Genomic DNA, 24,638 nt, shown 5'->3' with positions numbered 1-24,638 from the left:
AGGATTCATTCATTTTGATTCGATTTTTGAGGGGGATAAAAATGGATTTAAATGTTTCCTTAGGAAATTAAAGGTTGATAGTTTAATTGAGTTGCCCTACATTCATTGAGTAAAACTATGGTATTTTATAATAATGTTAAAGAGATTTGTATCACAACTCTTTGCCTATTTGTGTAATTGTGTGTTACTTTTTGAAAGAAAAAAAAGAACAATGATAACAACAAGTGTGGAACTTGGAAGTTGGAACTACTCACAAGGCTTTTTTAGTAGTACTTAATTTAAATTTATAATTTATTGGCTTTTACACTTTTAGTAGTATTTTAATTATAATTTATTTCACTTCTGGGGTCAAATTAAGGCAGACATGTAATGAGTACTATAAGTACTACTCCTATATTTAATTTAACATATACAAATACTGCAGGTTTATATATTTTAATATTTAATCAATGACATCTTCTGTACAAATACAATTCTACAAAATAAAAGATTCACAACCTAGTTTTGACCTCTACCGTAGTCCGTATATCCTCGAAAAGAAACGACAAATTAAAAATTATTAGCACGGGAATCCAAAGGAAACATCTACTCTTTGTTAATTCGTAGTTAGTACTTTTCATCATACAATAATTTAAAAAACAGAGTAAAATAAGTAAAAAGATATAAATATAAATAAAATAAACAAAAAAATTACAAAATTTTAAAAAGCCCACTAAGCAGGCCCATAACAAAAAAACCGAACTAACAAAAACCGAACCGAATTAATATAAACCGAACCGAAATAATAAAAACCGAACCGAACCGAAATAATTCGGTTCGGTATTCGGTACACGTTGTATAAAAACCGAAAACCGAAAAAACCGAAAAAAAAAAACCGAAACCGAACCGAAATACCGAATGCCCAGCCCTAGCTGATATATTTGGATTAACCAGAGATAATGTTGACATTTGTTGAAGTTTAAAGTTCAATAATATTTAACATATAGGCTTGTCAAAAGAGATAACAGAAATGATGAACTCACAGTCACAATTGCCATAACATCCATGGATCATATCACAGTATAAGGAGTGGCTAACCAAATTATGAATAGCTTAGCTATAGAGAAGTTGATTCAAAGCTTTTAATCTTGATTGCAGCTCATTTGTTTGACTGCATGAACTTTCACCTTATTGGTGTCAACTTTCTAATCACGCTCTAGGGAATCTTAATAGTTCATTTCTATGAAACTAGAAGACGCCCAAAACAAATAAATAAAAAAAAAACTATTTGTTGTCAATGACCATATCTTGGAGCTAGGTCATCCCAATACCGTCATCATCCTTATTAAAATTGCACGATATTTTGTACAAACAACTTTATATATTTTAGTTAAGCATGATATTTGTACAAATAACTTTTATATTTTAGTCAAGGCAGATGACGCCAAAAACAAATAAGGAAAATAACCAAATTAATTGTTATCAATGACCATATCTTGAGCTTCATCGCCATCTCTTCTATCTCTATCTTCGAATACATCACCATCTCTAGCTTCTGATACATCGTCATCTCTGGCTTCGAATTCATCACCATCTCTAGCTTCAGATACATCGTCATCTCTAGCTTCGAATTCATCGCCATTTCTAGCTTCGAATACATCACCATTTCTAGCTTCGGATACATCGCCATTTCCAGAAGTTTCGGATACATCACCATTTCCAGCTTCAGACCCATCGCCATCTCCAGCTTCGAATACATCGGAATTTCTATGCACTCCAACTTCTATCAACCTATCATCGGAAAGTCTATTCATTTCTGTTATCAATACTTCTAGATGTGTAGTTTCTGCTATAATGGAAACATGAAAAATAAACATCACTCTATCTTCCTCCATATCACTGCCACCATCACTAACTATTTCATCTTCATCTTTCTCCTCACATTGTTCGTCCACTGGCATCTTATACCTACAAATCGGACACGATCCATTGATTCCCAACCACTTGTCAATACAAATCGAATGAAAATGATGTTTACAGTGCATCTCCTTAGCTTCCTCGCCAATTTCAAAATTGGACAAACAAATAGAGCAATCAATCCCTTCACCTAAAACCTTAATCATCGGTATCGCTTTAATGGAAGCGATTGATGCAGGTAATTTCCTTTCCAAAATAGGTTCAGCATTGATAGGACGATCTTCGAGGAAAGAGATTGAGTTGTTTGTTACGTCCACCACTGCCACGATATTACGTTCATCTTCCGATGGTGGAATAGACTGGGTGAATCGAAGTATATGAGTATAAATCATTGATCTGACTTCAGTTTGGGTTAGGCCTCCGAGAGATGGAATTAACACCGATGCCACCTTCATATCTGGACCTATAGTTTACTGAATGTTGACGAGAGAGACAGAGGACATTTTTTTATTGAAGGATGGTGCTTGATTTATAGGGTTTATTGTTAACTTTGTGAGGAAGTTTCTAGAGCTTGATACTGGGTCCACATTGAGGCTCGATTTGGTCGTATTTGCAGTGCAGGTTCATTTCAGGGGTAAATGCATAAAAATCTGCACTTGATTTGGTCTCTTATTTAGTATTTTCTATATTTGTACTAATCTAAAAATAATCACCTAATATATTTATTTTTATATTTTAAAAAGGAAAAGAAAAACAAAAAAGGAAAAGAACAATTAATAGAAGAAGACTAAAAAATAAAACGGCAGAAACACTTATCACCTATACGCTCCACGTGACTTCACTAAAAAATCATGGCACATATGCTTTGATGAAGTCAAATAAAAAGAGACTTTCATGGTATCTCAAGTAGGACTATCAAAATAAATCCAAATATAGATAACATGCTTAATCAGTCCAAAATTTAATGAATTCGGCTAAAAAATAATGCTTTGATGAACTGCTCATAAACCTTGAAACAATACCAATAGAGTATGAAATATATAGACGAGTATGAGCCAAATAAATCAAACCTCCAACTAGACTTCTAATCCTGCTGCAATTTTTCATTTATATTCATGGGTGTTGTGGCAGATTTACAATTGACAAGGCCAATTCTTTTAAAGAGATCTAATGCATATTTCTTTTGAGAACAAATACTTTACCTTCTCCTTGTTTCACCTCAAGCCCAAGGAAGTAATGCAACAAACCCAAATCAGTCATATCAAATTTACTCATTATTCTAGATTTAAATTCAGCTACAATAGAGTGAGATGAACTTATATAAATTATATCATCAACATAGAGGCATACAACAAGAAGATATTTTAATTGAAGGATGGTGCTTGATTTATAGGGTTTATTGTTAGCTTTGTGAGGAAGTTTCTAGAGCTTGGGACTAGGCCCATATTGAGGCTCGATTTGGTCGTATTTGCACTGCATGTTCATTTAAGGGATAAATGTGTTTTCACGAGTTTCTTGTTTTAAAGTAGGTTGTATTGATAACTATGTGTGACTCATCCTACATTTGGGGGGGGGGGGGGGGGGGGGGGGGGGGGGGGGGGGGGGGGGGGGGGGGGGGGGGGGGGGGGGGGGGGGGGGGGGGGGGGGGGGGGGGGGGGGGGGGGGGGGGGGGGGGGGGGGGGGGGGGGGGGGGGGGGGGGGGGGGGGGGGGGGGGGGGGGGGGGGGGGGGGGGGGGGGGGGGGGGGGGGGGGGGGGGGGGGGGGGGGGGGGGGGGGGGGGGGGGGGGGGGGGGAGAGGAGGGAGGAGGGAGGGCTGGCAAAATATTAATTTGACCTCATGGTTATTTACTTTGATGTGCACCTAAAATAATTACTTGAAATGCCCATAATATCCTTTTTCGATCAGACGTCATCCTAACGACATCGTGATGTTTACTATAATTTGTTGGTAAAGTCACATGGAGTGTGCAAATAATAAGTGTTCTTCCATTTTCGAAAAAATATATATCTGGACATGTTTATTTACTTCGATTTCCACACGAAATAATTACAGAAAATGCCCATAACACCCTTTTTTTATCTGAGGTCATCATGACAGCATCGTGACGTGTGTTTTGATTTGTTAGTGAAAGTCACGTGGAGCGTGAATATGTATATTTACTTTGATGCTCATTCAAAATAATTACTTGAAAATTTCAAATTATCTTGATCCAATTTAAATTATTTTTAGCCCAATTCATTAAATTTTGAACTAATTAAGCAGATTATCTATATTTGGTCTCATTTTGACAGTCCTACTTAAAATACCATAACACTCTTTTTCAATCGACGTCATTGTGACCTCACCAAGGCACATGTGCCATGATTTTTTTAGTGAAGTCACGTGGAGCGCATAGATAATAAGTGTTTCTTCCGTTTTCTTTATTGGTCTTCTTCTATTAATTATCTTTTTCCTCTTTCTTTTTCCTTTTATTTGTTAAACATAAAAATAAATATATTAGGTGATTATTTTTGGACTAGTAAAAATATAGAAATATTAAATAAGTAATTAAGAAAAATACCAAATCATTTTGTTTTTCTTCTTTTCTAACTTCATTTGTTTTCAAATTATCTTCTTTTTTACACAGTAATTCAGTCAAGTTGTCTAGATTTTATTTAGTTGATTTAGCAAATTTAAGTATTAATTGAATTTAATATCATATCATATATTATTAAAAGTGTAAAGCTCAACCTCAAAGTTGGATTACCATTTTTTCATTCACTTAAATATTATTTCTACATTTTTTATGCTAATGACTAATTAAAATAATCAATTTTAAAGTATTCAATTGAGTTCTAAATTATGTAATCTATATATAATATAAAGGAGAACCATAGACAAGGTGATATAGCACCCCTCTATGACCTCCATTCATATTTATCTTTTTTCTCCTTTTTTTGAGATTTTTTTCTTAATTCTTTTCATTAAATATTTTATTTATTAAATAAAAAAAACTAATCATATTTACTATTCTAATTATATCTAATGAGTTACAAAAAACCTCCATCTATTCATATTCTCTACTTAAATAACATGTCTCTTCAACTTATTCTTATGGATTATTCTATAAATTACAATCATCCATGGAGATGTTGAATATTCATTTTTCATTTTCTCAATCTTTCTTTCTATTAGTGTAGGTTTTTCTCATTATTTCTTTCTAATAGTGTAGTTTTTTTCTCTTTTTAAAAAAAATACTATTCTTCATCTTTTTCGAAATCATAGAAAAGATAGTGACATGATATGTTCTTTACTTTGACGAAGATCAAAGATATATTCTTCAAAGATTCATTATAAAGAGATGTTCTTCAAGATCATCAAAATGAAGTTTAATTATGTTGAAAGATTCATCAAGAGAGATGATCATATTAGTATAAAGTTTGAATGTTTCCAATATTTTAAAGATTCATAATTAATGTATTGTTTTGATTTCAATATTCTAATATTTTGCCATGCTTGAAAGGTATATTATCTATATGGTACATTTCTCATAGCTATTACATATTGTTGTACTTAAAAATCTATATATAATATAAGCTAGATGTTAGAGAAGTGAAGTTGCACCTCTCTTTGGCCAAAGATTCTATTTATCTTTTTTCCTCAATTTTTTTGACAATTTTCCATATTTATCTACTTACTTATTATTGTACAAAAAATAAATATATCAATTACTACTCCTCTATTTATTGTTATACTTAAATGTCTGAAAAAATATTTACACTCATTATTATTCTTTGTTACAAAAAATTAAAGTCTCAATATTTACCACTTTAATATTTCAAATTATTTGTCTCTTTTTTATTGTATTTTTTTTCCTCTTTCAATTTTGTTAAATTCAAAGAGAGAAGAAGTTTATTTGTTTGCTTTCCTAATAAAACTTAAACACCCAACAAATGTTGAATAGTACATGAGTTTTATTTTTGGTCTTCATTATTTTATTTTTTCCTTCTTTTATTTATTTTAAAATTCTTATCTCCATAACTTATACCTGATTGAACTTTTACTTTAATTAATATTATTAACTCTTTTCTTTAAGTTTTCATATTCATAACCCCCAACTATTTAATTTCAAAATTTAAAATACCTTATGATATTAATTTCTTCAATTTTGTCTATATAAATTCATTTTTTTTTTCATTAAATTCCTACTCAAGATTATTATTTTTATTCCATATTTAAAATAGTGATATTCTATATTATTGTTGTAGTATCAGATTTATAATTTAGTTTGACTCCATGAAAAGGCCCTTGGATATGGATAGAAGGGGTGCTCTTTTTCATATGTTCTCTCTCTATATATTTTTTAATTTAGGTTCTTATAAATTTTTTAATTGTAGTAAATTATATTTTCATTTAGGCTCAAATTATTTATTTGTAACTTTGTCAGAACACAACTAACTATGCCAACAGACATTCAAATTTTATTACTCATGACTCAAAAGAAATGCATATTAAGTATTGAAATACGCAATTCTTAGGTATTTCTTATGGTGAATAACCATTTAAATTTGTTCCTTTCTTCTACTTCTAAAGAATTACCAGAATAATATAAGAAATTAGCAATAGAGATTTATTTGGATGATAATAAAAAATAGAGAAAAATAATTTTTTCGACGATAATGAATAAGAGAAAAAACAAGGACAAACAAATGATCAAATATCAAAGAAGAAATGAAATAGAAATATTTATCTCTTTTTCCTCCTATTTTTAATTTCATCATTTATTTTTTCGAATTAAATGAAGATTCATCGGATAGTAAATTTATCATTTGACAAAAAATAAGAAAAAAAAGCAAGTCCTTATATGTGTTTATCCGAATTTTATGTATTAACATCATAATATATGATTATTATTTTTAATAAATTAGTCTTTTAATTTTGAAAAAATATTTGACAATAAAAATGTAATTCACTCAAGCTCTAATTCTACAAAATATTTGTATTGTGATTTTATCATTTTTCTTATTTCTATAATTAATTTTTTATTTCTTGTATCATAATTATATTTTTAAAAATAAATTTATATATATATATATATTTCTTAACTGCGCGAAGTGCGGACAAATTCCCTAGTAAAGATATAATGGAAGATAAAGTCATTCAAATGAATGAAATAAGTAACAGTAATTTGCTAGGCGGAAGTCCAAGCATTTCAAATTAAAAGTTCTAAAAAAGACGGTTATATATTACAATCCCCAACAATTCATATTTCTTCACCCCACACGTGTATGTTTTCTCTTTCACGTATTATTTTACTGACAATGATGTGTAGTTGAATTTGGTTTTGACAACACAAGGCTCTCATCTTCTTCTTCCTTGTTTACATAAAGTTCTTATTGTATGTTCTTTCAAGTATATTGTTTTCCGTTTAGAATCTTAATTGATGTCTAAAGATTTGATCTCTCACATGAAAAAAAACTACTACTGAAATTTTCTTGTAACAACTTATGAGATAACTTTCTAACATGGTTTTTTTCATGGGAAGACTCTTGGGTGGGAGAGTTAACAACTTCACGAAACAAATTTTAATCATGTGTATAGTTGTTCTAATCGTTCTCATAGTAGCCTATGTAATAACAAACTTCTTACCGTATAAATTATGTTTTTTTTTTACATATTTCTTGAACAATTGGAGTCAATCTATCTGGATTATATTATACTAAAAGTAAAAGTGGGAATCATTCCTCTCTTAGTTCTTTTTTTAAATGAATGTTTGGTATAGTTTTTATACCAATAGTATAGTAGAGTTACCAAATATTACTGTCATATGAAAATCATGTATAATTGAATGATTGTCTTTGTTCCTTTTATAGTATAACCAAAAAATAGTTTTAGTTGTGTACGTATATTTGGTGATTTGTAAAGTCAAGAGTATTAGAGCTATGAGACAAAATATTTGTATTTTGTGAATTACTTGATTTATAAATTATTATTTTGCATATAAATAAATAAAAACTATCTCAACCAAATTTACAAATAAAGAAAAAAACCCAAGTTATGGTTTATACGACTATTAATAGCTGGAGATCAACTTCGTTGCTTCTATTTTTTATGACAACTATTGTATTTGGTTTCTTTGTTTGCTAAATAGATATTAAGTGTTTACCTTCATTATTTTTAGGAACTCGAATTTATTCCTTCAACAATTAAAGATTTTTTGATAATGTTTTTGCGATTTTTAAGAAGTTTGTATTCCTTCATAAGAGTAATATGCGCTTAAAAGTAGAAAGAATGTCAGACAAAAGATAAATATTATTTTACCCCTACATCAAATACTATTTTACCCCTACATCAAATTAAAATGTTGAACTATTTAATATTTATTTATTAAATAATAACTCATGATATTAGTCATGAATCAACCACCTTATTGTCTCTGGAATATTTTTGTATTAATTTCATGTTGGAGTAAATTCATGATTTCTTTGTTCTTTTCATATTCCAATTGGAAATATGAATGATTGTGTTTGCCCTTCCAAAAAAAATGAATTTGTATTATATATATATTGATAGATATTTGTATTAATGTAACGTACATAACATAAATTGTATTTCCTCCAACTCTCCTTCTTATGTAAATATAATAACTTCCACTAATTATGTTCATAATGGTGTTTACTCCTACCTCTCATCCATGATCTCAAATGGGTTAATGTCATATACATGAGTCATAGCAACCCTTTGTGTTCCTCAATCCTATCCTATAAATAGTGATATTTAACACAACATTGTACACACTCAAAATATTGGAAAAAATAAATAACTCTTTATGCTCTTCATCTCTTTTTATTTGTTTTGTTTAATGTTAATATTTCTTGTTTGTTTTCATTGTATAACATTCTTATGTTTTGTTGTAATTATTATTGAAAAGTTGCACAGATTTGTTGCTATGTCATTTGCATCACAAAATTTATATGAAGTATTTTGGGATAAATTTTGAGTGTGTGCGCGCACGCGCCTGTGCATGTGCGTGTGTGTGTTGCGTGTGTATGTGTGTGCGTGTGTGTGTTATTCAATGATAATTGAACATGATCTTAAAATTTTCAATATAACCTTGGCAAATCTTTCTATTGAAGCTTTAAGCATTTCTCCGAATACCTTCTGACTAAAAAAGAATGAAGCACACATCAATATTCTCTTTGCAAAACTAAAGAAGAAATAATCTTTTTCATACATATATGTTTTGTTGACCTAATTCAAACATATATGACGACGAGTGGTTGCAATGGTGGTGTTACTAAAGGAGGAGTTTTTTATGAAGCTTGTTAAAAGAGGGTACCAATTAAATAATTTTAAAATTAGATACAGCTTAAATGAAAATATCAAAATAGGGGCCTCATGAAACTTTTACATATTTGCCCCTTAAATTGACCTACACTGACTACACAATACAAATACGAACTAATCGAGCCTCAATGCGGGGCTTCGTCCAAGTTCTAGAACTTTCCGCACATAGGTAAAAATACAACCTACAAAAATGGTGCCTCATGAAACTTTTACTCATTTGCCCTTTAAATGGACCTACATGATGCAAATACCAACTAATCAAGTCTTAGTGTGAGGCCAGGTCTAAGCTCTAGAACTGTCTACATATACACAGCTAACAATACAACCTATAAAACATGTGCCTCATGAATCTTTTACATATTTGCCCCTTAGATGGACCTTTTTGCAAATATGAACTAATAATGCCTGAATATAGGATCATCCGCACACAGTTAACAATATAACCTACTACAAAACAAGAGACTCCTGAAATTTTTACTTATTTACCACCCTTGAATGAACCTTGGTGCAAATACGACCAAATCGAGCCTCGATGTGGGCACCAACCCAAGCTCCAGAAACTTCATAACAAAGCTAACAATACATCCTATAATTCAAACACCATCCTCAATTTTTTTTTAAAAATGTCTTATGTCTTTCTCATCAATGCTCAGTAAACTATAGGTACAGATATGGAGGTTACACATCGGAGTTAATTCCATCTCTCGAAGGGCTAACCCCAACTGAAGTCATATCAATGATTTTTACTCATATTCTTCAATTCGTCATCTCTATTCTGCCACCAGAAGATATGTATAATATTGTGGCAGTGGTGGACACAGCAAATACCTTAATCTCCTTCCTCGAAGGTCGCCCTATCAATGCAGAACCTATTTGGGAGGGATATTACTCGTATGCATCGCTTCTATTGAAGCGATAATGATGGTTAAAGTTTTAGGTGAAGGGATTGATTGCTCTATTTGTTTATCAAATTTTAAAATTGGCAAGGAAGCTAAGGAGATGCCTTGTAAACATCGTTTTCATTCGATTTGTATTGACAGGTGGTTGAGGATCAATGGACCGTGTCCGATTTGTAGGTATAAGATACCAGTGAACGAACAATATGAGAAGAAAGTGGTGAAGATGAAAGAGATGATGATAGTAGCAGTGATATGGGGGAAGATAGAGTGATTTTTATTTCTCGTGTTATCATTACACCAGAAAATATACACCAGCTAACAATACCGATAACAGGAATCAATAGACATTCCGATGATATGTTGATGGAAGTAAGAGTGCATAGACATTCTGATGTATCCGAAGCTGAAGCTAGAGATGGAGATGTATCTGAAGCAGTTGGAAATGGCGATGTATCCAAAACTGGAAATGACAATGTACCCGAAGCTGGAAATGGTGATGTATCCGAAACTAGAAATGGCGTTGAATTCTAAGCTAGAGACGACAATGTATCCGAAGTCGGAGATGGAGATGAATCCAAAGCTCAAGATATGGTCATTGATAACCATTAATTTGGTTATTTTCCTTATTTGTTTTTGGCGTCTTCGGAGAGTTTTTATGCGTTACCCACTTTGATTTTTCACTAGTATCTTGCATTTTCTAAAATTCTCAAAGGCTTCTAATTTGTATTTTAGGAAATACACCCAACTCATGCGACTGAAATCATCTGTGATGAGGGAAAAATATCGACTTCCACCAAAAGATTCAGTACTCATTGGACCACACAAATCTGCATGAATTAATTTTAGGCAAGTAGTTACTCTCCATGCCTTTCCAACAGGAAACGACTTTCTACTTTGCTTCTTATTAATGCAACCTTCGCAGAAATCAAAAGAATTAATTTTTGGTAATCCAAATACCATACCTTTTGGGCTTAGCAACTTTCCCTTTGAAATTAAGATGCTCATACCTCAAATGCCACAATTCACAGTCATTTTTTGCACCAATTACCAAAGCAAAATTTTCCACATTTGAAACTTACAGTGGAAACATTTTGTTTTCAGCCATGAGAACATTAACCATTACTCGGCCTCGCCCTCGACTATTTACATGAAATGCACCTCTGCCTCGTCCTCTTTTTGTTGTTGCCTTGTCATGATCTCTTGAATTGGGTGCCTCCGCCTTAGATTAAAATGTTTTTCTTCCTGCTTTTCCGATGACCTGTTTATCCTTGCCTCATGGACTTGTAAAGAACCCATCAATTCATCAAATGAAAATTTTGACAAATCTTTAGACTCCTCAATTGCAACCACAACATGATCAAACTTAGGAGTTATACTGCTTTAAAAAATTTCAACAACAATTTTATCAGTTATTTGGTCTCCATGTGACCTCATTTGACTAATAATAGCCATTGCTCTAGACCAAAATTTCTTGCACATGTTCATCACCTTTCATGATTAAAGTTTTAAACTCATGCCGAAGAGTTTGAAGTTTTACAACTATTACCTTTGATGAGCCTTGAAATTTTGTTTGCAAAATTCTACAGGCTTGCCTTTAAGTGGTGGTTGCTGCAATTCGGGAAAACACCGTCTCATGGATTGCCTATTGAATGAAGAACAATGCATTTGCGTCCTTCTTTCTATTTTCCTTCAGCCGTTGCTCTTCATTCAGACCTGCAAATCCAGTCTCTATCAAGTCCCAAAGATCTTGAGGCTTAAATAAAGTTTTCATCTTGATGCTCCAGAACTGATAGCTTTGTCCCATAAAATGGGGATGGCTGGCTGAGCTATGTTCAGAGAACTTCCTTTGGAAGCCATGGTGTTTTTCTGTTACTAGGTCGTTCGAAGCTAAGCCTTGCTCTGATACCACAAATGTTAGAGAATATAGATCTTAAGCTCACTTAAGAACAAAATATTTGAAAGGAAAGAATTAACTAGCAGGAAAGTTGAAGAGGAAATATAGCAATGTATGATAGGCAAAAGGATTGATGGAAGTGTAGGTTGTTGGAAATTTAGGCTGTTTTTCTGATTCTATTCATCAGCAATAATGCCTTTTAAATAAGCTTACAACTCAACTTAAATACAGAATTAAAAGGGCGCACTAACTCAATAGTGCATTCAACTAAAAATAATAAACTTAAGGTCCAAATAACAACTATCCTAGACTAAGTCAAAGTGCAGTAAAATACTTAAAGAAAGCTGCAGTTACTTTCCTCTTCTTTCATTTGAATCATTTATTCAACAGTGATATGTGTCTACCACACATCCCCAGTTTTACTACCTTTTTTCATTGAACCAAAGCCATGAGAGCAAGGATTTATATCAATTATGATAAGATCAACATATGTGCATCCATTACAAAGTTATCAACAAAATATCCTGGCTACTCTATAATATGTGTAACTCATTTCTAGCAGTAATAACACTTCTTAGTGTGTAGATGAAATTCCACTCGAGTATCAGAAGTGAAAAGCTTTCTTAAAAGAAGACAAGTTAAAGTTGAGTTAGGACCTGATACATTTCTTTGAACTTCAACGATATGGTATTAAAGCCCGCCATAAACTCATCCAACCTGAATTTTAGTTACAAATGTTATAAGCTAATGAAGTATCACTGAGATATGTGAAGATTGAAATGGACATTCTAATGATAAACATGACTTGCCTTCTCTTTCTCCACTCATCATAATGTTATTTTATATCATCATGCTCTTGGGTAACAAAATCAAGTTCTTGGACTCTCTCATTGTACACAGATACTTTGTTTCGATACCTGGTGACAGTGGACACTATTAGTATATCAAGAGAAACTGTAATCATACAAGTTTTTACTGCATATAAATGTTGACTGGTGCATATTCAGAGATCGAGTCAAGATTTGGATTCATCTCTTTTAGTTGAGCTTCTAGAATTGCAACCATCTCCAAAGCTCTATTAAGGTCATAAGTCTCACCAAGAGTGCCATCCCTCAAAGTTGTTTGAAGCTTTCCTGGATCCACTGAGTCCTTTTGAATCCTATACCAAGAGGAACAAATATGTGTATTGACAATAATATCAACGGTGGATATGAGTGTATGTATATAAGATAGATAGATACATAATAGCTATGGCGTCCCAGAAAATGGTAAGAAGTCAACATTTGAAAGAAATCCAGCTTACTGCTCAATATGTTTTGAAAGAGCAATAAGCAAATCATCAAGCTTTTTCTTATATCCTTTGCCTTTGAGCTCCAAGTCTTTATAGGTCTTCTTCATATCTTGTAAGTTGTAATTAGCATCCACCTGCAGCTCAAATTGAACTGAATTAGAAACTCATTCCACATAGAAGCAAGAAAGCTTCATAGAGACTGGCACAAAACCTCTGAAGAACGCAATTGATCCACAATCTTCTTCAAAGTTACATACTCATTTTTAGCTTCATTCAGAGAAGCAGAGTGCGGATGAAAGAGCTAGAGAATTATGAAAAGACATCAAAGAAAACAAAAGGAGTTATAGACAACTTTAATGTAACATTCATAATCATAAAATGCCGAAAGTAAATGGAGATATTATCTAACCTTATGTATCTTATTATAGTCCTCTTTGACAACAAATGATTTCAGTTCGATCCTTTTGAAGGTACAAAGCAATTTTTCTTCCTCCGCAGCCAGACTTTCCTTCTCTTTCTTTGATTCCTCAATCCCTTTTGTGAGTTTCTTAATCATTTTCTGTCTTGTTTCTATCTGAACTTTACTACGGTAGATCTCTGTGACTTTTTTTATCAATGTCCTGGTGAAGGCATAATAAAAGCAGCATGAATGGTGTAATTAAATACACAATTCAATATGCACAAGGTCATATCCACTTACAGATTGAATTTTGGTGACCTTTGTCTTTTGATTTTTCAAACGTTCACCTTCATGTAAGAAAAAGAAGCTGGAAGTAAAAGATTTCTTGCTGGTCATCGATAAATGCAGATTGTTTGAGAGATATGTGAACCAAATTACAGTGATCATTGTCTGAGTATGCAATGAATGAGAAAGAACAATCGTTTATGTTGTAAATAGGTTGAATACCTTTTCAGTCAAAAGTTTACTTTCAGTTGATGCAACTTCAAGTTTTCCCTTGTGCTCAATTAATAGTTTTTCCCAAGGCTCTAGCTCAGCACGAACATCAGCAAGCTCACTTCAGAAAACCTCAGTCTCAACTATTTTCCAACATCATACAAGAATGAGACAATAATATATTTACAAGGTTATAGCTGATGGACAAATATGAGCAATTTGATGCAATGACATAGTGCACTGTGCACTAAGTTTATTGATCCAGCATCTAACAACAACGTACCCATTATAATCCCAGAGTGGGGTTGAAGAGGATAGAATGGACACAGACCTTGCCTCTACCTTTGTGGGGTAGAGAGGTTGTTTTCGATAGACCCTTGGCTCAAAAGAAGAGTTTTTTTTAAGAAAGTTTGCAAGAAAAATATGACAGCAAAAGAGCAGGAGACAAGGCAATAAAGCAACATATAGTAATATATATTGAAGAATAAGTCAATGTGCAACTACTACATAATACTACTAATAGTGAGAAACAAAGAGGAGGAGGCTAGCCCCTACCTCTCCCACATAAGGTGCAATAATACTCAGCAATCTATTACCCTTTTATTCTAATCCTCGACCTTTATACCTTTCTTTGTAGGTTCATGTCCTCAGTAAGCTGAAGTTGTGTCGTATCGTGTCTAATTACCTCCCATTCAACCCCATATCTTATTCGGCCTACCTCTACCTCTCCTAACTCCTGCTAGAGTCAACCTCTCACACCTCTTTACTAGTGCATTTGCGCACCTCCTCTTCACATCCCCGAACCATTTCAACTTTGCTTCCTTCATCTTGTCCTACGTGGATAACGCCCACCTTGCCTTGTATAACTTCGTTCCTAATCATAGCTCTCCTAATATACTCACACATCCATCTAAGCATCTTCATCTTGTAAACGTTGATTGATCCAACATCTAACCCACCAACAAAAAATACCAAAAGCAACGATGCTGATTAATCAAGGTAAAGAAATTAACTCTAAAAAAAACCACAAATGAGATTTCAACAATAACATACCTAATATAATCCCCCAAATGAAGGGATTACATTCAATGAAAAAGGAACTATGAAACATGAATGAGGAAACCAATTGTTTATGATACCATCATGTATGTACTACTAATGCACAATATAAAGAAGCCCCCCTTTATATATGCTGCAAAATGAGTTAGCGAAAGAACTTTCAAAGTATCATAAACTTAAACACATATGTAGGCCTGACTGAATATACTTTACTTTTTGAATTATCCTTTATTTCCTCTAAGATTGTTTCCTCACAAACCAAAAGTTGTTGCAGTTTGGGAATATTTTCCTCCAGTTTTGGAATCAGAGTTTTCGCCTTCTCACAGTCCTTTGTTAGGCCAGTAATTTTTGTAGAACCCTAACATCCGAGAAACAGACCAGATAGGAACATCAATCAAAGCCAATTATTCCCATATATTTATGAATTTTAATCTAGGAAGCAACTTTCAGTTTTTCATACCTAATCGAGTTTATCTTCTTGGTATTTTACATCTTGCCTTTCAAATTCATTGAACTCATCCTTGCAGCGCCTCAAACTGTTATCAAACTCCTAAATTTTCAAACGCAAGAAGGGTATTGTATTCAAAGCAAGGTGATCAAGATTCTTTGTTCGAAGTCAATAAGTAGGAAGGGAATAAAAATGCAACGGATATATGCAATTCTTATCCATACCTCTTGTTTCTGCAAATGCTTTGAGTGCTTTGACTCAAGCTCCTTCAATGTTTTGTTACTTTCTTGAATTTTCTCCCTAAAAATAAGCCAGTAATTAGCTCCATTAGATTTCAACATATTACACATGGAACGCTTATATTTGCACAACCTTTGTTTAGAAAAAGACCCCACCTCTGTAATTTAAGGTTCTCTTCCTGTCCAGAAATGTTTGTTTGCATCTCTGAAATTTGAGTTGAATTAACTTCAAAAGCCAATTTTGTAGCCATCTCTCGACATTTTAACAGTGATAATTCTTTAAGCATGTAGGTTTCAGCTTCATTCTTAACACCCTGACAAAGGAACCAAGATAGTATAATTAATTTTCTGTAATTTCAAGGAAATAGAATCTCGTAATGCTCAAAATCTAAGTTGTTTGGACTCTTTAAAAATGTTGTTGGGTGCTTGTCGGACCCTCCAAAAGTAGTGCATTTTTGGAGGATCCAACATGAGTGTGGCAACATTTTTGGACAGTCCGAACAAAATAGGTCAAAATATACCTCCAAGTTATCTCTTTCTTTCTCTGCTAACTTGACTACTTAAACAACACCAGACCTTCTTTCATTGAGGGATTCTAGCTTACAAAAGAGCATTAAGAAATAGTAAATGCATGTTTTAGAAGTATTGAATGCACTTGCTTAGGCACTTACTCTTGTCAATGAACAGTGATTCATTATAGACTACATTAACATACATAATTGCAAGTATGAGCACAAATGCATAAATAGGGGAACGGGATGAGTTAAGAGCATGGAAAGAAAAAATAAAAGCTGAATAGCATAACTAGGCAGAAGATATCACCAATTTTAATGTTTAAAGTCGTTTGGTAGCTAGCAAATAGGCTATTTATTCATATATATTAATTTCTGCATAGGTAATATAACGTTAGGTAGCTAATTAGAAAGTAAATTATTCAGGTATAAAATTAATACGATTTGATTTGCAATTTAGAAAGTTGTATAACTGATGCATGTGCAAGTTACGAGGGAACTTGTGTATTATTTTATAGGGGAGAGATGATGGAATAATTAATACCTGAATAACTAATACATTGATAAAAAGTTGAAATGACAGTTTACCCCTATCACTCCAGACTTGAGTACTTTCAAGTTGTACATAAACAATCAGATCCTCCAATACAAACTTAGCAAAGAGAATATTTTGCTGGAGTTGTGTTTTCTATATTACCTGCTGCATGTAGGTTTATTGGAAACAGCCTCTCTACCTCACCTATGAGGTAGAGCTAAGGTATGCGTACACACTATCCTCTCACGACCCCCATTGTGTGGGACTACACTGGATATGTTGTTGTTGCCTCTTGCATATAAAGTTTGTCTTTATTTTTGCTAGAGTTGCATTTTTAGCCATAGTACTGTTCCTAAATTCAAACATTTGCTTCCTGTCTAAATTATTGCCTAAACAAAAATGCAGAAAAAAAAAAAGATACAAAACTAAAGGACGGGAATAATTGTAAAAAAAAAAACATTTAATTTTACAAAGTATATAATGTCTATTAACTTTTAATATAAGAAACGAACATCCAAGAAATAATTTATGCATGACCAAACTTTGCATAACTTATACCTTCATAACTAATAAATGCATTACTAATACTTGCATATATAGTTCTAGCCAGTTACCAAACAACCCCAGAGGATTCGATATTAAATCATATTGCATATTCATGCCAAAAGTTTTAATCTTGATTGATGAACAATGATTACAGATTAAGGACAAGGTTGCCAGGGTCTTATATTCAGCCATCACAACAAATTGTGACAGAATACATGACAGTTCAAAAAGTATTAACACTCTGGCAACAATAAAAGAGTTTACCATAAAGGTTGAGAACTTACTGCTTAAATGATTCTGCAATCTTCTCAATATATTTGTTGGTTCCAATAATATCTTCTAGATACTCCAGAAAGCTGTTATGGTCCCCTGTTATGGATCTGGTTATGGGGCGTTGTAGTGTGAAATCGAATGTTTTCTTCCTACGACCTATGATGCTGGTTCGTTAAGAGAGAACCTGCAATCTCTTGAGTTTGAAGTACTCAAAGACTTAGTAATTTTCTGCCTAACATTTCATTGAATTCAAATACATTAAATACAACACTGAAACAAAGAAAGTAACTGCCTACTGCCTACTACAACTGAATGAGAAAGTGGAGGAGTAACCTCCTTACTGCAATAACTGCTACACAGAAAATAAAAACATAAATACTTAAAAGCTGTAGTAAAATAACTTATAAGCTAAAGTAATCTATTTTCTAATTTCCTTAAACCTCCCATGTGTAAACCGTTGGTAGACTAAAGGGGTGCTAACATTACTCCCCCCTTTCAAATCACGCTTGTCCTCAAGCGGGAAGTGTGGAAAACGTTGTTGCATAGAAGAAACAGTTTCCCAGGATGCCTCAGCTGGAGAAGTATGCTGCCAATGTATCAAGACTTCAGGTACATTACGAACAACCCGATGTTCAAGAACAGTTATAGGATGGGGTGATGGAGCTTCTGGCAAACTTGAAGGAAGAGTAGCAGCTGCTCGAAAGTCTCCTTCATGAAAAAGCTTCAATTTAGAGACATGAAAAACTGGATGAAGTTTTATACCAGGTGGAAACTCTAATTTATAAGCCACAGGCCCAATACGCTGCCCAATTTTGTAAGGACCATAAAACTTGGGCAACAATTTCTGGTGATGACGAGCACCCACGGAAAGCTGTTTATATGGTTGTAGCTTCAACAGAACTTTATTCCCCACCTGAAACTCAATATGTCGATGTTTGGAATCAAAAGTAGCCTTCATTCTCTGTTGAGCATGCAATAAATTCTGTCTTAAGGACTGCAGAATTTGATCCCGAGTACGTAACGCTATATCCACTACATCTAGTTTGGAAATTCCAGGGGAATAAGGCAAAAGACATGGCGGAGGACGCCCATACACCACTTCAAAGGGTGTCGTTTTCAAGGAAGAATGAAAACTGGTGTTGTATGAATATTCTGCCCAGGACAACCAGTCCATCCATTTGGTAGGATGTGCACTAGTAAAGCACCTCAAGTACATCTCCACAGTCCGGTTGACAACTTCAGTTTGGCCATCAGATTAAGGGTGATATGCTAAACTAAAACACAACTTGGTACCACTCAGGAGGAAGAGTTCTCTCCAAAAAGCACTTGTGAAAGTTACATCCCGATCACTAACCATGCTTACTGGTAAGCCATGTAATTTGAAAATATTGCCAAAGAAGAGTCAGCCAATACTTACTGCAGAGTATGGATGAGCAATTGACAATAAATGGCAATATTTAGAGAAACGATCTATCACTACCAAGATTACATTTTTCCCACATGAAGTAGGTAAGCCTTCCACAAAATCCAATGAAATATCTGACCATATTTGCTCCGGAATTGATAAAGGCTGAAGAAGACCAGCAGGTTGCAAAGTTTCTGTTTTATGTCGCTGGCAAACACCACAAGCACGAACAAAGTCACGAATATGACGCTTCATACCTGTCCAATGGAAATCCCTTGTAATCCGAAAAAGTGATTTTTGGTACCCCTCATGTCCCTGGTTATGCAAGGCAGTCATGACCGTCTGAATGGAAGGAGAGTTTGATGCCAAGAATGTTCGGTGTTTATACAGAAGCAACCCATTTTTTACACTTCACTGATCTGATGCAGTACCATCATGGACAGCAGATATTAACTGCTGGACATCAGGAGAGTATTGTTGTTCATTTCTGATGTCATCAAAAAGGCTTAATTGAGGCATGGAAATGGCAAGAAGCATAGCTTCATCATTATCTCGAAGGGATAAGGCATCAGCGACAGTGTTTAAACGACCAGCCTTGTATTCAACTGAAAATGAGTAACCCAGAATCTTGGCCAACCAATGTTGTTGCGGAGGAGTTAGTGCCTTTTGTTCCAATAAAAACTTCAAACTGTAGTGATTAGTACGAACTATGAAGTGTTGCCCCCATAAATAAGAACGCCAATGCCGAATAGCTTTTACTAGACCTATCAATTCTTTTTCATAAGCGGGCAGTGGCTGGTGTCTCCTTGCCAATACTCTGCTAAAAAAGGCAATGGGTTGTTTATTCTGCAATAAAACAGCCCCAATACCCAGATCTGAAGCATCACATTCAATAACAAAAGGTTGAGAAAAATCTGGAAGTGCCAATACAGGTGTAGTTGTCATAGCAACCTTGAGTTTTTCGAAAGCTTGTGTTGATTGATCTGTCCATATAAATGAATTCTTGCGGAGCATGGCTGTTAATGGTTCAGCTATGGATCCATAATTTTCCACAAACTTACGATAATATCCTGTGAGGCCTAGGAAACCTCGCAACCCCTTAAGAGTTGTAGGTTTGGACCATTCAGTCATGGCTGAAATTTTGCTGGAATCTGCAGAAACTCCATCAGCAGTGATGAGGTGGCCCAAATAAGCAATTTCAGTTTGGGCAAATGAACACTTTGATCGCTTCAGAAAAAGATGATGATCGGAGAGTAACTTGAAAACAAGTCGCAGATGATACATATGTTCGACCCAAGTGCGACTATACACAAGAATATCATCAAAAAACACCAAAATAAATTTTCTCAAGTGAAGCTGAAATACCTCATTCATTAATGATTGAAAGGTAGATGGAGCGTTGGTTAAGCCAAAGGGCATAACCAAAAACTCAAAATGCCCATGGTGAGTACGAAAACCAGTTTTCTCCACATCATCCTCTTTCATCCGAATTTGATAATAACCTTGGCGTAAGTCTAATTTAGAGAAATATTTAGCCCCAAACAATTCCTCCAACAATTCTTCAATTACTGGAATAGGAAATTTATCTTTGATTGTTTTTGCATTCAACTCACGATAATCAATGCACATACGCCAAGAACCATCAGATTTAGGAACAAGAAGCACCGGGGAAGAGAATGGAGACTGACTTGGCCGAATTATTCCCTGCTTCAACATCTCTGAACATTGTCTTTCAATTTCATCCTTTTGATTATGTGGATATCTATATGGTCGAACTACAACAGGTTTTGTTCCTGGTTCCAGAACAATTTTGTGGTCACAATCACGTTTAGTAGGGAGCCCTACTGGTTCATGAAAGAGGCAAGCAAAATCTTTCAAAATGATTTGCAGGTCTTCCTGATTATCTTTGTCAGCCAGCATAACATGAGTTGTTGCTCCTTGAGTTGGATCAGGAGACTTAACACCTTGTAACTCCACTTGTTTTCCATTTTTGAAGAATGACATCCACATATCTGTAAAGTCCCACAGTATGGGTCCTAAAGTTTTAAGCCAATTCACACCTAGAACCACATCAAATCCACTTAGATTGAGGACATATAAATCAATATGGAAAGCATAATTACCAAACCATATTGAAACTCCTTCGCATTGTCCCGGACTTCTGACCCGTTCTCCATTTGCCACCACTACTCGTAGCCCTTCTCGCCTCTCAACTTGAAGATTGAATTGTGACACAATTTTAGAGTTCACAAAGCTATGAGTACTTCCAGAATCGACTAATGACACCACTAGATTCCCTGCCAGTTGGCCTTGTAACCGCATATTTTGTGGAACTGTGACACCAATGATGGCTTGCAAAGAAATTTCAGGCTGATCTATATTAGGATTTGTCTCCTGTTCCAGAGATTCTTCCTCTTCGTCTATGGAATCAATCCAAAATAGTTTCTTGCACTGATGGCCCCGAGTGAAGACTTCATCACAGTTGAAGCAGAGACCCTTAAGTCTCCTTTTATCCATCTCAGATCTAGTCAATTTCCTTACAAATCTGGTGCGCTGTGGAGGTGAGAAATCTGATGTTTTGGATCTGCGACCATCTAACAGTTGCGAACGGAAAGGTTGTCCCTTGCGTTCATAAAGCCGGGATAAACTCATCGCCATAGCCAAATCTAGAGGATTATGCAACTCAACCTCAATTGCTATATAATCCACAAGACCACTAATATAAATTTCTATCTTTTGCGATTGTGTGAGTGTACCAGCCCGGGAAACTAACTGCTCAAACTTTTCTTGGTAATCTGCCACGGACCCAATCTGGCGCAACTTAGCCAATTCTCCTAACTTCTGACTTCTGATTGGTGGCCCAAAACGAAAGTTACAATAACGTTTGAACTCATCCCAAGATGGTTCAGGCAGATCCGTCTCTAGTTGAAGAAACCAAAGTTGTGCATTCCCTTCTAAATGAAAAGAAGCAAGACTAACTTTTTCTTCATCTGGAGTCTGTTGATGTCGAAAAAAGTGATCACATCTGTTCAACCATCCCAAAGGGTCCCCTTGGCCAGTAAACCATGGAAAATCCAACTTTGTATACCTAGGAATGAAGGAACTTTCTCCTGCATCTAATTTTGACCCTTCTGCCACTCCACTTTTACCCTTCCAGCCCCGATTTTGACTCCGATTCTGACTGGTATGATCAGTTGATTCAGAATCAACCTTCGAATTCGCTAGATCCTTTGTGAGTGCATCTAAGCGAGCATTCATTGCTTCTTGTCTCGCTATAGTGGCTACACGTTCTTCTTGAAATAAGTTCACCAATTGTGCCAGTTGATGTTGAATTTGATCTCCCATAACATTCGTCTCTGATACCAAGTTGTTATGGTCCCCTGTTATGGATCTGGTTATGGGGCGTTGTAGTGTGAAATCGAATGTTTTCTTCCTACGACCTATGATGCGGGTTCGTTAAGAGAGAACCTGCAATCTCTTGAGTTTGAAGTACTCAAAGACTTAGTAATTTTCTGCCTAACATTTCATTGAATTCAAATACATTAAATACAACACTGAAACAAAGAAAGTAACTGCCTACTGCCTACTACAACTGAATGAGAAAGTGAAGGAGTAACCTCCTTACTGCAATAACTGCTACACAGAAAATAAAAACATAAATACTTAAAAGCTGTAGTAAAATAACTTATAAGCTAAAGTAATCTATTTTCTAATTTCCTTAAACCTCCCATGTGTAAACCGTTGGTAGACTAAAGGGGTGCTAACAAAAGCCTTCATCATGGGCTACTTGCGCTTTTGGCTTCATCAACGATATTTGCTCAACCTCACCCTGAAAAATCCAACCACTTAAACCCCATAATGAAACAATATTCGCGAAGTTAACATCAAGCAAGCGATATAAACTGGTTATTATCTAAGTCAACCCCTCTCCCCTTCAGTTACTTGGTGACCTCTGTAAAGTTACTTGACTGGTCATTGACAAAGTACTTAGAGGAATTATCTCGGAATGCCACACATGTGATCACAAAATCACTTCCAGGAACCGCTTCGTATGTCTCACCGTCCTTGAATAAAAGAAGAAAGAAACACTTAATTCAAAAGTAAAACTGCAAATCTAAATGACCATCTCGAAAAGAGGAAATCAAGCAGTTACAATGAACAGATACGCCAGCACTCTCCAAATTTTGGTGATTAGTTAAATTGTGGATGAAATTCAACCAGCCGAGCAATTATAATGGTTAGTGTTTAGGACTAAGAATTTCAGCATTTAGAATAGACCGGATTTTAGTAGTGCAGCCAATGCTTATTTTCACTAACAAAAAAAAGTTAGATGAAACAGTTAACACAATTCAACAATTATATGTGTCAAATCTATGAAATTGCTTCTAGACTACTCGTATCTTACCTGTTTGGCTCGCTTCCCAAACATGAACAACATTGCATCAATTATGTTACTCTTTCCACTACCATTAGGATTTAGGACCACAACGACAGAAAAGCTCTGAAAGTAAAACGACTTTAATTTCCTGTAGCCTCTTCCTATAGACTCAATTACGAAAATCACAGTGAAAAAAAAAAACCTAACCTTATGAAATGGGCCAACACGCTGTTCGTCGGCATAAGACTTGAAGTTTCTCATGATCATCTCTTTAATGAATAGCCTTGGAGCTCTAGATACACAACAAAGAGATTCAGCCATCAAATAGTCGGAGATCGACGAGTTCCATTTCTACGCCCATTCTTCACTGGTTAAACACTAGTGATCACTACCTGTTTCCGGAGACGAATTGCATGGAGATTACCATCGACTGATCGGAAGGAAAAAAAGTACTTCAGGGCACCGGTTTAGAGAGTAAACTTCGGCGGAACTCCGGCGAAGTGCTATCGAATTGGCCAGCAACCATGGCGTCTTAACCAGTGGGTCACTAAAGATCGCTTGGGTCCCATATATTGGGTCCCCAATTAGAAAAAAATATATATAATCTATATAAATCTCATAGTGTAAGGAATAAACTATATCGTATCTCTATTCTTTTTTCTAATTACAATAATTCCTTAAAAATTATACATTTCTGATACATAAGTCACCATCCGGATACATTAACTTTGATATAAGAAGTATCAATCTGTTGCGCTAAAATAGGAAATAAAATGTGGAAATCAAATTAAATCTTATAAATTACGCTTATGTTTCTTCTTACTTTCAATCATACAAAGGCAAATCCTAACAGAAAGAAGAATATCAAAATTTCAAATTGTTTCCCTGTTTCAACAAAGAAACCTTTCAAATTTGATTAAAAAAATTTTGTCGAAATTTTGGATAAGAGAGGTGAGTTATGAAGGATACAAAAGTGATGGAATTGTTGTTGGTCAAAAGATTTCTTCTGTGAATCTTCAAGTTCATCGAAGATCCTTTCAA

At 34.6% G+C, this 24,638-nt stretch overlaps 2 protein-coding genes and 2 pseudogenes across 2 annotated transcripts; 1 reads left to right on the top strand and 3 right to left on the bottom strand.

The window, feature by feature from the left end:
• Window positions 1–1,097: 1,097 nt before the first annotated feature.
• LOC125849255 (uncharacterized) lies at window positions 1,098–2,463 on the bottom strand. Its single transcript, XM_049529301.1, has one exon. The coding sequence runs from the start codon at window positions 2,349–2,351 to the stop codon at window positions 1,452–1,454; it is 900 nt and encodes a 299-aa protein (XP_049385258.1). The 5' UTR covers window positions 2,352–2,463; the 3' UTR covers window positions 1,098–1,451.
• A 6,698-nt stretch (window positions 2,464–9,161) lies between these two features.
• LOC125847324 (RING-H2 finger protein ATL46-like) lies at window positions 9,162–10,731 on the top strand (annotated as a pseudogene).
• A 2,208-nt stretch (window positions 10,732–12,939) lies between these two features.
• LOC125847323 (structural maintenance of chromosomes protein 4-like) lies at window positions 12,940–19,030 on the bottom strand (annotated as a pseudogene).
• Window positions 19,031–22,991: 3,961 nt separating this feature from the next.
• Window positions 22,992–24,097, bottom strand: LOC125849256 (structural maintenance of chromosomes protein 4-like). Its single transcript, XM_049529303.1, has 3 exons — window positions 23,805–24,097; window positions 23,625–23,720; window positions 22,992–23,283 (listed from the first exon to the last, which is right to left on the bottom strand). The coding sequence occupies exons 1-3, from the start codon at window positions 23,916–23,918 to the stop codon at window positions 23,158–23,160; spliced, it is 336 nt and encodes a 111-aa protein (XP_049385260.1). The 5' UTR covers window positions 23,919–24,097; the 3' UTR covers window positions 22,992–23,157.
• Window positions 24,098–24,638: the final 541 nt, after the last annotated feature.

The sequence above is a fragment of the Solanum stenotomum genome, chromosome 12, assembly GCF_019186545.1.
Source record: "Solanum stenotomum isolate F172 chromosome 12, ASM1918654v1, whole genome shotgun sequence".
NCBI lineage: Eukaryota > Viridiplantae > Streptophyta > Magnoliopsida > Solanales > Solanaceae > Solanum > Solanum stenotomum.
Note: the sequence above shows the minus strand (reverse complement) of the source record. Positions and strands in the feature narration are given on the sequence as shown.

What these genes read in the sequence shown, in the direction of transcription:
- LOC125849255 (XM_049529301.1), bottom strand. Translation starts at nt 2,351, where the DNA reads ATGAAGGTGGCATCGGTGTTAATTCCATCTCTCGGAGGCCTAACCCAA.
- LOC125849256 (XM_049529303.1), bottom strand. Translation starts at nt 23,918, where the DNA reads ATGGCTGAATCTCTTTGTTGTGTATCTAGAGCTCCAAGGCTATTCATT. An exon ending in GTGTTGGCCCATTTCATAAG is followed by an intron (nt 23,721 to 23,804) that starts GTTAGGTTTTTT and finishes TTTTACTTTCAG; the next exon opens with AGCTTTTCTGTCGTTGTGGT. An exon ending in TTGGGAAGCGAGCCAAACAG is followed by an intron (nt 23,284 to 23,624) that starts GTAAGATACGAG and finishes CTTTTATTCAAG; the next exon opens with GACGGTGAGACATACGAAGC.